Source organism: Equus quagga, chromosome 7 (genome assembly GCF_021613505.1).
Source record: "Equus quagga isolate Etosha38 chromosome 7, UCLA_HA_Equagga_1.0, whole genome shotgun sequence".
Lineage (NCBI taxonomy): Eukaryota > Metazoa > Chordata > Mammalia > Perissodactyla > Equidae > Equus > Equus quagga.
In genome coordinates this window covers 50,764,450-50,778,787 of record NC_060273.1, presented here as the reverse complement: position 1 = coordinate 50,778,787, position 14,338 = coordinate 50,764,450, and the positions used below count along the sequence as shown (strand labels likewise).

The 14,338-nt window shown below is 55.2% G+C and overlaps 1 protein-coding gene and 1 long non-coding RNA gene across 2 annotated transcripts in view; one reads left to right on the top strand and one right to left on the bottom strand.

The window, feature by feature from the left end:
* The window catches only part of ERGIC1 (endoplasmic reticulum-golgi intermediate compartment 1), a 102,495-nt gene that overhangs the window by 65,066 nt on the left and 23,091 nt on the right, over positions 1–14,338 (top strand). The window contains exons 4-6 of the mRNA XM_046667768.1: positions 191–285; positions 4,360–4,484; positions 12,258–12,362. Of these exons, the coding sequence (XP_046523724.1) occupies positions 191–285; positions 4,360–4,484; positions 12,258–12,362 (325 nt within the window). The remainder of the gene's footprint in view (positions 1–190; positions 286–4,359; positions 4,485–12,257; positions 12,363–14,338) is intronic.
* On the bottom strand, positions 7,139–9,760 carry LOC124242908 (uncharacterized). The gene is made up of 3 exons (XR_006889540.1): positions 8,988–9,760; positions 8,332–8,414; positions 7,139–7,426 (listed from the first exon to the last, which is right to left on the bottom strand). It is a non-coding gene; the product is annotated as an uncharacterized LOC124242908 (long non-coding RNA).

Below are 14,338 nucleotides of genomic sequence, written 5' to 3'. Positions count from 1 at the left end.
AGTTGGAAGGCCAGCATTTGGAGAGCGCCCTCAAGATGGGAGCTCCCCTGAGCAGGCGCAGGCTTCCCCCAGATGGGGCTCTGGGTTATCTCAGCAGTGGTCACCAAGTGAAGGGGTCCCTGGCCGTCCCCTGCAGCCGGTGGGGGCGGTGCCCTCATCTCAACGAAGCTTCTCTGCTTTTCTCCCTCAGCGTGAATGAGCTCTACGTCGATGACCCAGATAAGGACAGCGGGGGCAAAATCGACGTCAGCCTAAACATCAGTTTGCCCAATTTACACTGTGAACGTGAGTATTCCCGCCAGCCCTCTGCCCCGGCAGGAGGCCTCTGTAGGCAGAGCCGCGTGCGCGGAACTGGCGAGATGACCAGGATGAGTGAGGCGAACGGGGCAGGCTGCAACCAACAGGCAGCATGGGGTTCTCCCCACTCTTTTGGGGGAAGAATGTAATCAACTGTGCATACACTTGGAGGTTTCCTAGAATAAAAAAAATCAAGAAACTGCTAATGGATTACCTCTGGAGAGGAGCAGTGGTGGTGTGGGGGTGTTGCTTGGGTCCAGTTCCCCAGAAGCAGAGCCCGAGACTCTGCAGATGAGTTATTGAGGGAGAGCTCTCGGGAGAGCCTGAAGGGCCCGAGGGAGGTGAGAGGACCAGGGATGTGGGTACAGCCTGGTCCCACGGGGAGCTATGATGGGGGAAGACACCCCAGTTTGTGTGTGTGTGTGTGTGTCTGTCCATCCGTCCGTGTGTCCCTGGCATCCTTGGCTAATGGCTGCAGGGTGGTGTGTGCAGGAGGGTGGGGGTCACCTAACTTCTCAAGCATCTCAAGGCAAGGAGCCCTCCCACCCGCTGAGAGCAGACACCTGGAGAGGATGCCGCTCTGAGCTGTGAGCAGCCCATGGGGAACTTCCTTTTTTACTTCCTACTCTGTTTTGTTTGTTTTTTTCATTTGTTTCAACGATGAGAATGAGTTACTTAAACAAAACAAAACTCATGGGAAGTCTGCTTTGGAGTCACGTTCTGCCTCCTCTGCTCACTAGAACTGCGTGACCCTGGTTGAGACAACCTCTCAAGCGTCCGTTTCCTCATCTGTGAAACGGGCTTCGTGCTGGTATTGCCCGAAGTTGTTGGGCAGATCTGATGAGCTGGTTCCTAGACTTGTTAGCGAGGGGACTGGGTGTCCCCTCCTGGACTGGGGTTCTAACCGTCCCTCTGCCCCAGCCTGGCATAGAACCCGATGCAGGCCCTTCTCCTTCCCCTGTTTCCTTCCTACTGAGGGCAGGACACTGGGTGGGTCTGTGGCCAGCAATAGGGAGAGATTCAGCCCTGTTATTGCCTTTGCTGAGAATTATGTCACCGTTATGAATCCACAGTGGGCCCCGAGCCAAGCAACCTGTTGCAATGGATTGGTTTTATTTTTATTTGTTCTCTTTCTCTTAGAAAAATAATTCATCTGACAGCTTCTCATTCAGGAGTTGGTCGTGTCTCTGGAACAAGGAAAGTCTTAGTCAGGCCAGAGGACTGGGACCGGTGGGCCAGGGGAGGGAAGGGATGTGGTTCCAGGCTGCATCCCAGCTCTGGGCAGTGGCCCAGGAGGGACCAGACAATCTCAAGCTGCTGGCGCACCAGCCCACCCGGCCTGCTGCTCTGCGGGACCGTAACCTGAGCCCAGGCAGCTCCTGGTAGAGCCCCGTACCCTGGCTTTTCTTTAAAAGAACTTCAAATTTTCATTATGGAAAAAAATGCATGCTCATCATTGTACCTTTGGAAAATCAGAGCAGCAACGAGAGAAGAAATCGCCCCTGATTCCACCCCCTGATGACAGCGTCGGTTCACTTGACGCCATCCCGCCCCGCTGGCCTTCCTCTCTAAACATGGCTGAGATCATGCCGCGTGTGCAATCTCATATCCTGCTTTTAAAAATAATATTTTTTGTTACACAACCAATGCAGGAATACATTTTTTTATTTTAAGAAAGATACGTGTTGAAAATAGAGAAATATATAAAGAAAAAAGTAAAGCAAGTACGAGTTCCCCAGGGTGCCATCCACCCCACAGGAAGCCTCTGCTAGCACCCCTGTGTGTGTGTGTCTGTCTATCTGTCTGTCTACCTGCCTGCCTGCAAACCTATGTCATGTTTGGGTTTTTGTTTTTCTTTTTACATAATTTGGATCCAACTGCATGGGACCTTTCCAGGGTTTCTTGTTTCTTCTGGTAATACCTTGGAGCTGTTCTCATATTACTCATATTATTAGTAAAATAATAACCACAGCTGCCATTTATTCGGCTCTTACTGTGGGCCAGGCCTTGTCCTGAATCCTTCGGCTGTATTACTGCATTAAGATGAGCGGTCTTCTAGAAGAGTGGCCAAAGGGTGTGGCCTCTGAATCGAGACTCTGTGGGTGCCAGTCCAAGTTCCATTGTTTCTTAGCTGTGAAATCTCACACAAGTTACTTAACCTCTCTGTGCCTCCGTGTCTCCCAATATGGGATGGGTCCAATGATATTATCTTCCCCACAGGGGTGTTCAGATGGTACGTTCTTCCAAAAAAGGCACTTAGAAGAATGTCTAGCACATAGTAAGTGCTGTTTTAATTTTTTAAATCCTCACAAGCCCAGGACAGAGGAGGAAGCTGAGGCCCAGAAAGGTTAGGTAACTTGTTTGAGGTCCCACAGCTACTCAGGGGCGGAACGAGGAACTACACACAAGCCCATGCTGTTGGCCGCTGCCCTGCTCTGAGCTGCCTCTCCCCACATATGGATTTAGCATTCCAGAGAAGGCCGTTCCGTGTTCCATTGACCAGTCCCTGTTGACAGGCACTTGGGTTGCTTCCAGCTGTCGCAATTTCAAATAAGGTTGCCCAGAGCAGCATTGTGCACATGTCCAGACATGTGCGTGTCTGGAAGATGGGCTCCCGGAGGTGGAACTGCTGAGTCAAACGGGGACCTGCTTGCGTTTCTTTTAAACTGAGCACTGCGGCATCAGCGTTCCTGCGGACTACGGAGCCGTGAGCGCCGTTTTCAACAGCTGCATCACGTTCCCTTCTGTGGATGGGCCCTCACTCACTTCCCCCTCCCACCAAGGAATACGGGGTTGCTTCCCTTTTCCTCTTTTAGGGTTGGCTCACTTAAAATTGCTTCCAGCCGCTCCTTCTGTGTTTGCACCTTCTTTTCTAGTGCCTCTCAGGGAAATTCCTGCATTTCCACAATCTATAGCCGCCCTCCCCCTTGCCGCTTGGACCATCTCAAGGAATGCAGCTGGCGTGGGCCTGCCCATTTTGCAGATGGGGAAGCTGAGTCACAGTGAGGAGGTGGAGAGTCACATTGGAGTCAAGGGCCAGGACGCCAGGTCCCAGGTTTCCCATTTAGTGACCTCAGGAACCTAGAAAAGTGCCCAGGCTCAGGAACCCAGAAAAGAAAAGAGGGCAGGCCCTGAAGGAATAGGTGTTGGGTAAAGGAGGTCTGAACGAATGAGCGATGAATGAATGCCTGACTGCCTGAGCCTGTCCCCCTGGTGAACCCAAGGACTGAGGTGCCTAAGCGCTGATGTTTGTTAAGCACTCGTTGCTCACTGTGCATCAGAGCCTGCTCTGAGCATTTCTGCACATGTTAACTGTTGATCCTCATAATCCTGCAAGGAAGGTGTAATTCTTATCAGCCCCGTTTTACAGAGAAAGCAACTGAGGCATCGAAAGGTTGAGTGCCTCAGCCAAGGTTGCCCAGCTAGTGAGAGGCGGGGCCAGGATTCAGCCTTCCTTTGGTTTTTTAATTGAGATCACATTGGTTTATAGCATTATCTAAATTTCAGGTGTACATCATCATATTTTTGACTTCCGTATAGATTACATTGTGTTCACCACCAAAAGTCTAGTTGCCATCTGTCACCGTGCAAATGTCCCCTTTACCCCTCATGCCCTCCCCCCACCCCCTTCCCCTCTGATAACCACCAGTCGATTCTCCTCATCTGTGTGTGTGTTTATCTTCCACATATGAGCAAAATCAGACGCCCTTTTGACCCTGACCCTCTGCTGCCTCCCTGCAGGCTCGTTCAGCGGTCATCACCCCTCTACCCCGCAGACCTCCGTCCCTGGCCCCGTTAGCTCTGCCTCTCCAGCTCTTTTCCTCTCTTCCTTTTGGGCCACAGGCTATGGCAGGGGACGGGGACGTTGTGGACCTGCTCCCTCTTAGTCCGACCATCGCTTTGTCCTCCTGTGCTGGCTGACTTCCTTTCTGTGGCTCTGGGCCCCAGACGTGAGCTCCGTGGAGTGGATGAAGGAGGGGTCCTGAGAGGAGGGGGCTGGTCCCCATGCTCCCCCCATTTCTCTTCATGTCTGTGACCCTCTTCTCTGCTTGGCTCCTGCAGTGGTCGGGCTCGACATACAGGATGAGATGGGCAGGCACGAGGTGGGGCACATTGACAACTCGATGAAGGTCCCGCTGAACAACGGGGCTGGCTGCCGCTTCGAGGGGCAGTTCAGCATCAACAAGGTACGGAGATCCTGCATGGGCCCCTTTTCTCTGCTCCCAGCCCCTCGGTCCCCCTCCTGCCTGAAACTGGATGGCAGAGCCGTGTGCCCACTGGGCCTCCCCGCAGACAGAGGCCCTGCTGGTGGCTCAGGAGGGGGGCTGCTCTTCTCCCCAGCTGGGGAGGCAGTGGGTGGTGAGAGCCTTAGGGTTTGCTGCCCTGAGTTTGAGTGTCAGCTCTACCAGCTCTTGGCCAGGCAACGCCCCACAAGTCACTGGACCCTCTTGGCCTCAGTTTTTACATCTTTAGGTTGAGGCTGTGATGATGATAATAGTACAATGATGCCACTCAAGGTTTGTGTGAGGATTAGGTGAGCTATTACACATTCATTCATTCAGAAACCTTTCATCGAGCACCTTCTGTGAGTCAGGGTGGGTTGTCGGCCCGGGGGCCATGCACGGAGTAGGTGGGCAGAGTTCTGCGCTAGTGGAGGGAGAGGGACAGTATACAAACGGAAAAGCATCTACTGAAACGGTGGGCGCTAAGTGCGGTGATGAGGAATAAAGCAGGGGAGGGGCGAGGGGGCGGGGGTTTGAAAGTACTCGGTCAGCTCCAAAGGACCATGCAGGTGTCCCTGTTGTTCTGTCACTAGAACCAGGAGCTTCGGATCCTAAGTCAAGGATGTGAGGGCGGTGCATTTGGGAGTGCCAAGGAGCCCCGACGAGAGGCTCTTCTCAGCTCTTTTGTATTTTCACAGTAGAGACCTATGAGGTGGCACCATTTTCCAGATGAGGAAACTGAGACCTAAAGAGGTTAAGTATCTTGCCCAAGGTCACACAGCTATCCCCATGTGTCCCACACCTCCCCTTCCCAGTCCCAGCCAGACTGAGCCACTGGCCGCTCCTGGCTGCTGCTTGCCTCCTGTAGCCTCTGCTCAGAACTGCCTTCCTCTAATCCCTCACATCTGAATCAGAGGGTGCAAACTCACTGGCCACACCCAGCCCAGAGATAAGTTCCATGTGTCCTGTACAGCATTCAAACTCGTCAGAGCCAATAGCCAAAGATTCACAGTCCAGACTTCTGGCTTTTCAAAGTCAGAGGCTCTGGCCACACTGGGCCCATGTTCCACTACGACAGTGATCTGAGCCAAGGAGCAGCCGCCCCTTTACACAGGGCGCTGCTCTCCCTTCCCGCAGGTCCCGCGGGGTGGCTGCAGACTCGGCCTAGGGGCTTGGTGTGACTGGGCCTGTCTCTCCCTCCACGTCTCAGGGCCGCTCCCTCTCCACGTGGTCCCTCCACGTGGACTGTCTAGCAGGGTGGACTACTTCCGCGACCGCTCAGGGCTCCCTGAAGTGCCAAAGCAGAGAATGTCACCTCTGCCACATTTCATGGCTGAGAGTGAGTCACGCGCCAGCTTGGGCTCAGGGTGGGAGGGGCCTGAAGGGTTGGGGGTTGGGAGGTGTGGTTCCTGGGGGCTCTGCATGTTAGCTGCCACACAGGGTCTTTCCTGTGCCCTGGATTTTGTGACGGCCGTGACGGGAGCCATTTGAGGGTTTTACTCAGGGAGGCAGTGTAGTCGGATTTATGCTGTAAAACTGCACTTTCTAACACAGAGCCGCTAGCTACATTCAAGTTAATGAAAATTAAATAAAATTCAGTCCGTCAGTCTCACCGGCCACATTTCAAGTGCTCAGTACCCACACATGGTTAGTGGCTACCATATTAGCACAGATGTAGAATGTTTCCATCATCAGAGAACATTCTACTGGACTGCAGACCCTTAGAGAGATCGCTGTGGCAGCCGTGTGGGGGCGCACTGGAGTGGCCAGGAGCAGAGGTCATGGGCAGTGGACGTGGCGTGGAGTCGGAGGGCAGCGGCCAGATGAGGGATGTGGAGGCAGCAGGACTCAGTGATCAGTTGGATGAGGGCAAGAGTGGAATCAGAGAAACCTTTTATGTTTCTGTCTTGACATTTTCTCGATATGGAAGCTTGGGGAAGCACGGATTCCATGGGCGGTGGGGCTGGGAATTGCTCGTTCTATCCTGGACACATTTCATTTGGGGTTCCCATGAGAGATGTTAAATTGGAAGCTGGACGTCTACTTCTGGAGAGAAGTTCTGGGCTGGAGATGTAAATGTGGGAGTCATCGGTGAGTAGGTGACAAGTCTAGCTCAGTGCTGCTCAGAGTGGGGCCCCCAGACCAGCAGCACCAGCATCCCCTGGGAACTGGTTAGGAATGCGGATTCTCGGGCCCTGCCCAGAGCCGCTGACTCTTATAACAAGCCCTCCAGGGGGTTCAGATGCCACTAGAGCCCGAGGATCATTGATCTGAGCTGGATTACCTAAGGAGAGGGTTCAGATACCCCAAGGAGTGAGAACTGAATTCCAAGGTCTGTGAACTTGGTGGGGGAAAAAAAGGACATGTTTATTTTTACTAAACTCAAACTCAAATTTAGCATTTTCTTCAAGGATGAATGTAGGCAACAAACCAGAGTAGTATTAGCAGCACCTGTGACTTTGTCACCAGTAGAAATTGCCGATATTTATATCCCTTTAAAACTGTCACAGGTAATTCAAGGTACTGTTTACATTCACCACCACTTGGAAATTACAGTAACGAGTTGACCTGTGGCCAGATCTTGTTGTTTATTGCATTAATAAAGAAGCATATTCAAATATTTTTTAAAATATTTTAATTCTGTTTAAATATCATTTTTTTCCTTTGTGATCCTATGTATTTTATGCTTTCAGAACATTCTAAGCATTTAAAATATAGGCGTCACCAGACTGGCAAAGGGTCGATGGCACCAGAAATGGAAGAAGGTCAGGACGCTGTAGGAATGCGGTGTGAGCGCTGAGTTTTGGTGCGCTCCAGGGTTTAGAAGTAGGGAGATGGGGAGCAGAGTGACAGAAGGTAGGACAAGGAGCAGGTGACAGGCAGGAGGAAACCAGGCGCGGTGGGCCCTGGAACAGGAGAGAACATACATTAAAGAGGAGGGCCAGTGCTCTAAGGTCAGGGTGTCCCGCTGACCTGTGTGCTGCAGGCACAGCAAGTCCTTGGGAAGCAGAGGACCTGGGACCCAGGTGGCGTGGAGGGTGCCCTGGAGAGGAGTGGGGAAAGGGGGTGGGTGAAGTGGTGGTGGGCTCTTGCTCTGCCTCCGGTACCTTCTCTCTGTCCCCACCAAGCTCCCGGAGAGCTGCTGCTCATCCGCTGGTCTGGTTCACGTGCGCGCCTCGGGGCAGCCAGCCCTACCCTTCCCCTGACCAGCCCCTCTGTCATGACCCTTACGTTGCTATTGTCTGTTTCACTTCTTGACTTCTTTTGACCATTGCCCCTGCCTCTTACTAGTTCACTCATACATCGTGCTGTTTATTGAGTGTCTGCTGTATGTCTGGGGTGCAGTGCTGATAGAAACAGCCGTGTTCCCTGCCCTTGGTGGCACTTGTGGTCTATTACAGGGTGACAGCCAACCCACAGATGAACACCTGAACAAGCCAATGTGCAGTTCTGATGAGGCGGCCACAAGGAGAATGAGGGGGGTGCCATGGTGGAGAACAGGAGGAGACCCCCTGAGACAGGGTCGTAAGGGAAGGCCTGTCTGAGGGGTGATGGATGAAGATGAACACACACACACCTCCCAACTGTGGGGGCCCCCCCAGGGGGGTACGATCACCTGGGTTAAAAAAACGCATCCGCCCAACCAGTGAACCAGGAGCACCCAGGTTTATTCAGCACCCAGTATGGGGTGGGTGCAGGAGACAGCCAGCCCCACACCCTCCTCCCTTGGCAAACATGCCCAAGGCTGCAGTCGGCGCCCCTCAGACAGGCTACAGGTGAGCCAGAAATTGCTCTTTGGGGTCAGACAGACCTGTGGTCGAGAATCCTGGCTACGACGCTCGCTGGTTAGATGGCTCTGGGCAATTTAGCCTTTCTGAGCCGTGGTTTGCTCACCTGTAAGATGGGGATAATAATACTGACCTCACAAGCGTGAGACCTGAACAAATTAAAATACAGAAAGTACGTACTGCGGTGGGGACTGGACAAACCCTGGCGCCCTCCCCACCCTGCCTCCTCTGCCATCCCTGGGAGCCTCTGTAACCTCATCAGCTGGCTTCCATCCTCACATGGGGACAAGTGTGCTCATAAAATGTGCATGGTGACATCCAAGAAACAGGTCTTCTCTGGTCGGGGTGGGCGGGGAGTCTAGGAAATGGTCACACCAGCCCGCGCCCTATGGCTGCCACCTATTAGGTTCTTCCCAAGCCCTTTACCGCTAGTAACTCATTTAGTCCTCACAACAACCCTGAGGGTACAAGGCACGGAGATTAAGTGACCTGCTCAAGGGCCCACAGCCAGCACTTGAACCCAGGCAGCCTGGCCCCAGGCCTCCCTCTTTCCCTCTGCACCCCCCACCCGTTGCTGCTGCTGTGACCAGCTGTGTCCATTCCCTCCAGGTCACAGCTCAGGCCAACCTCTGCCCCCTACCCTTGGAGACCCCCACTCTCCCTTGTTAAAGGTTCATACCTTCGAGAAACTCAGTCCAGGGTGCTCAGATGAGAAAGCCAGCTGCACTGAAGGGCAGGCGAGGTTGGTGGCTGGCCCCCAGCCCTTTATCTCCCAGTGTCAGGCTCACCCTTGCCCTGTGGCCTCCTTATCCATCCATCAGGAAGTTGGCCAGCAGCCAGATGTCAGAGTTCACGTGTTCCGAGCTGCACCAGCAGCCCCCGGCAGCCCTGACCCCTCGCTTAATCACCCAGCCCCGCAGGAGGAGGGCAGAATGGGCTGGGGTTTGGCGCCTGGCTCCATCTGTGTGTTTTTAAAATCCATCAGAGACACTGACGTCGGTTCCTCAGTCACAGGCTCTAAAAGCATCGTCTTTGCTTTCTTCAGCTCAGCGTGTGCTGGCATGAGTCAGCCACCTGTGATGGATTCCTGGTGCAGGGGAGTGAGTCACTGAGTCACAGCCTCGTGGGGCGCCCGAGGGTGGCAGATGCGCAGGAGCCAGCCTCCTTGACTCACTTACCTCTGGGAGCGTGAGGCCCAGGCCCCAAACCTGATTGTGAACTCTGCGCATAGCCTGGTCCACAGGAGGCCCCGTGTCACTGCATAGGAGGCCTCTAAAGGACGCATGCCTGATGCGATCAGTCTCTTACGTCCGGGGGTGGCGGGCAACGGGGACTTTAGCCCCAACTTTATCACGCGAATTTTTTATAATACGACCGTATCCAGGTATTATTTATATAGGTAAAAATGAAGCTAAACAATGTTACTAAAATACAACGGGCTTTCCCCTGTGCCCTGCCTGTTTACTTGCTCTTCCCTCTTCTGGAGGGCCCTTCCCTCCCGGCTCTGACGACAAGCGTGTTCGTCCTGTGAACCCAGCCTGCTAACAACTGCCATTGGCTCTGCACTTGTTCCTTCATTTAATCCTCCCAGTACCCTTTGTGGTTATTATCCCCATTTTGCCAGTGGGGAAACGGAGGTACGGGGGTTACTGACCTTGCCCAAGGTCCCCATGGCTGGGGAGAGGGGCCGGCTGAGGCCCGTATGTGGAGCTCAGCTGCTCCGCTCCCACAGGTAGTTGGGCTCCTGCAGCAGGCGATGCTGTTGTCCCTGCTTACTCCGACCCAGTGGGTCGCCCCCTTCCCTAGCATCCTGGGCCCAGATCCCAGGCACCACTCCAGCCCACACCACACTCGCTGAGCTCACAGAGGCTGGGCCGTGCCCTGTCAGCCTGGTGCCTCCCACGTCCTTCCAAAGCTCAGGTCCCAGTGAAGACAGGAATATTCCCGTGGGAAGCACACAGCTTTGTGTCTGAGACAGGTGTGCTTAGCAAAGCAGCGGACTCACGTAGGCTGCTGTGTGCCGAGCCGTAGGCCGTATTCTACCTTCCTTCCTCCAAGGCGGCTCACGAAACCTGCACTGAGCTGGAATAAAATAAACCCTGAGTTTTCCAGTAGCATTTGGGGCCTTTTCTAAACAACTCATATCCCTCTTATGCCTCTGTTTCCCGCTACTACCACCCCTCTTTTATTTGGGGTTCAGTAATACCAACCTCTTTTAGTTCCTTACACGTGCGCACAAACTGGGCAGTTTCTGACCTCCACACATTTAGGCTGTTCCCTCTGACCAGATGCCTTTCCCCCTATTCCTGAGCAATGCAGACTCAGCCTCAGAGCCTTAGCACAAGGCAGTCCTTTCTGCTGACAAGTCCCCAGCCGAGGCAGGGGCCCTCCCCATACTCCCCACTGTCTGGGCATCACTCTGGTCCAATGTGGGTCACACAGAGTCTCATTTTCTGTTCCAAGCCTGTGTCACAGCAGACCAGCAGCTCATCCAGGGCCAGGCTCTTCTCTCTCTCAAAACCTGGCACCTCAAGAAGGACTGGCTCCGCGTGGCCGTCCTCCCAGGGCTGCTGAGGAGAATGGCGTCCTGGCCTCCGTGGCAGAGAGAATCACGTCCCGCTTCAGCGTGCCAAGTCTGGAGTCCAACAGACGTGACACCTGACCTTAGCAGCTTCTTCACTGCTCTGAGGCTCAGTTTCCTTTTCTGTAAAATGGGAATTACCAGGTGCCAAAGTCAAAAATGCTGTTTTAAGGATTCGTGTGATTCATTCATTTGTTCATCCATTCAATAAACATTTATTGAGCGCCTGCTCGGCCCCAGGGTCTGGGGAATCCAGCAACAAATCAAACAGCTCTGCTAGCATGGAGGGCGGACGAGGGCGGGAGAGGAGAAGGTGGCCGGTGACCCTGAGGGCCTTGGCAGGGCAAGGGGCTTGGGGAATGGGGGCCGGGGGCCCTGAGCAGGGGCCTGAGGGAGGTGAGGGAGAGCCATTCAGAAGAGGGTTCCAGGGAGGGGCACAGGCCCCAAGGTGGCACCATGCTGGCAACATTCTGGGTGCCACAGGGAGGCCAGTGAGCAGAGGAGAAGGTGGTGGGAGAGGAAGCAGAGAGGTTGGACAGAGTAAGTGGCCATCGGCCAGAGCACATGCGGCCTGTGGACCCATGAGGACGAGGCTTCGCCTGGAGAGAGCGGCAGCCTTGGAGGGTTCTGAGCAGAGGAGTGATGGGGTCAACTGGAGGGTTCAGAGGGACCCCTCTGGCCGCTGTTGGGAAGGCTGCAGCCGCCAACCAGTCCAGGGTGGCATTAGGGGTTTGAGAAGGTCAGGTGCTGGGTGTCTTGAAGGTGGAGCTGACAGCGTTCCTGAGGGCGGAAGGTCGGTGTGAGAGGGACAGGGTCAGGATGACCCCAAGGGTTTCGGTCCGAGCGGCTAGGAGGAGGAGGGGCCTTTGGGTGAAACAGGGAGGCCCTAGAGAGTCATGAGGCCCTTGCCGCAGGCTTATCATCAGCATCATTCATTCCCTAGACATTCATTCAGGACCTCTCGTGACTGCGCTCTGCAAGGCCTCGAGACCCAGGGAGGAAAGGAGGCCACCACAGCCCTGCCTTCTAGGATCCCCCAGTGCAGGGTGTTGGAGCAAGTTTGGGTGGACGATGGTCTTGATTTGGGGTTCGAGGAGGCCCTGACCTGTGCTATTCGCCCAGCTTGGCACTTACCATGCATTCACTCACCCCATAACCCCAGCAGCCTCTTCCAATAGCTACTATTATTGCCCCCATTCTAAGAATGAGGACCCTGAGGCTCAGAGAGGGGTGGTGGCCATAGGTCCAAGTCCTATGGCTTGGAGCAAGCTGGGATCCAAATCCAGACCTGTCTGACTCCAGGATGAAACCCTGCACCCCACCCTCTGGGGCAGCCAACCAAATTCCTGAACCTTGCATCTCCCCCAGGTCCCTGGCAACTTCCATGTGTCCACACACAGCGCCACAGCCCAGCCACAGAACCCAGACATGACCCATGTCATCCACAAGCTCTCCTTTGGGGACACGCTGCAGGTGAGTGGGGCACACTGAAGGTGGCATGGCCGGGGTGGGCGTACAGGGGCCGCCTCTGGCCTCCCTGGTCACAGAGGGATGCCTTCCAGGGGGGTCGCCTCCTTTGAGTCTCGGCTCCATACAATAGCTCCTGGGTTCCTTCTGAGCGCGGCTACAGTATCCTCCACAGTGCGCTGGACTTGGAACCTCAGGTAGAGACCAGGTCTTGGCAAGGGACTCACTTCCAGGAGCAAGTCCTGAGTGTGTGTGCTTTCTCTGTGCCAGTGCAGCCTCTGAGGGAGGAGAGGGCCCTTTTGCAGACTGGAGCTGGGCCCAGAGAAGCCATCGTCCAAGGTCCCCCAGCACATCTGTCTGACTCCCCTTCACAGCCCTGTCTGCTCTGCTGCCCAGTGCCCACGTCCATTAAATGGGGGTGGCGCAGTGAATGAGGGATGCTGAGAGTCCCTGTTGCTTTCAACGAAAGGGCCACCTCTGGCAGCCCAGCCGGGCAGTTTCCTACCCATGGCAGCAAGTGCTGACCAGCTCTCTGCCGGCTGTAGGCCTCTCTCTTCTCCACCCCAACCCCGTGGTGCTCCGGGGAAAGTCTCTTACCCCAGTCCGACATAGCGGGACTCGGGGCTCAGAAGGGGGAAGTACCTGCCCCAGCCTTCATGCTGGAATTGGGCCCTGGTCCTGAGCCTGGCTTGATGAGAACGTTTCCTGGGTGGGGTTGCTTTCCGGGTGCCCCCAGGCGCAGTGATGTGCACACGGCGCCCACACAGGCCCGCCAGCACACATGCGCACACTATTACAACACCTATATGCACACCCATCTGCTCAGACTCCTACACACACTCATCAGATACACACTCGGAGGTGTGCCCTGACATACGTGTACTTATCCATACGCCCTAAGACCCATCCCTGAACACACACCACACATACACACTCAGATCCTTGCACAGACACAGCACACACACCTGGGTGTACAGCATTCTCACAAGCATTCCCCACACCAGTGCAGTCATCCTTGCACACACACTCACCACCCAGGGGCATGCTCACCAGCCTGTTATGTCTCACATACGGACGTGCATACGCTCCTGCACGCCGCCCCCTCACGGACAGGCCACAGACGTCTGCTTGCCATGGGAGTGCCTAGCAGAGCACCCCTGCGCCAGCCCCGCACTTCACAGGCACCGTCCCCTTCTGCACTCTCGGCAGCCCCAGAGGTAGGTGCTTTATGGTCCCCGTTTTACAGATGAGGGAACTGGGGCACAGAGAGGGTGCACTGTGCTGCAGAGCTGGGGTTTGCATTGGTCTGGCTTCGGGCGGCACTGCCGCTCCTGCCTCCCCCTCAGTCCTGAGCCTGCACTGCCCCTCACACGCACACCCGCTCTCACACTGCCTCCTTCAGCCCCACACTCCCCGTGGGCACCTGGTGCTCAGCCCGAGTGGCTCGTCGTCACCTTTCCAGTCCCTCCAGAGACCCCAGAGCTCTTCCTCTTGGAGACAGGGCTCAGGGACAGAGACAGCCCGGCCTCCCCGGGAGCCGTGGGCCAGACTCCCTGTCCACACACTCGGTGAAGCACAGCCGCCTGGGACTGTGGACTCGCCTCCTGCAGGCGAATTTGCACGGGGTTTGCCACCCACACCCTCCGTCTCTCCATCTGCGGGACTGCTGGGCGGAGGGCCCCGCCTGCCTTTCTGTGTTCAAGTCCTGGCTCCACCACTTAGTGGTTGTGTGGCCTCAGACAAATTCTTTCTTCTTGCTGAGCCTCAGCTATCTCGTCTGTAAAGTGGGGACAGTGATAGTGCCTGCCTCGTAGGATCGTAGTGAAGATAATTTGAGCTGATGCACATACAGCTCTGAGAACAGTGCCCAGTGCAGTCGGTGGTCAGCAAGAGGAGCCATTACCACTGTGGTTGTTAGCTGTGCCCTCCTCTGCGCCAGACCCGCAGGGCTCACAGCTGCGGAGGATGGTCACCGCCCCCAA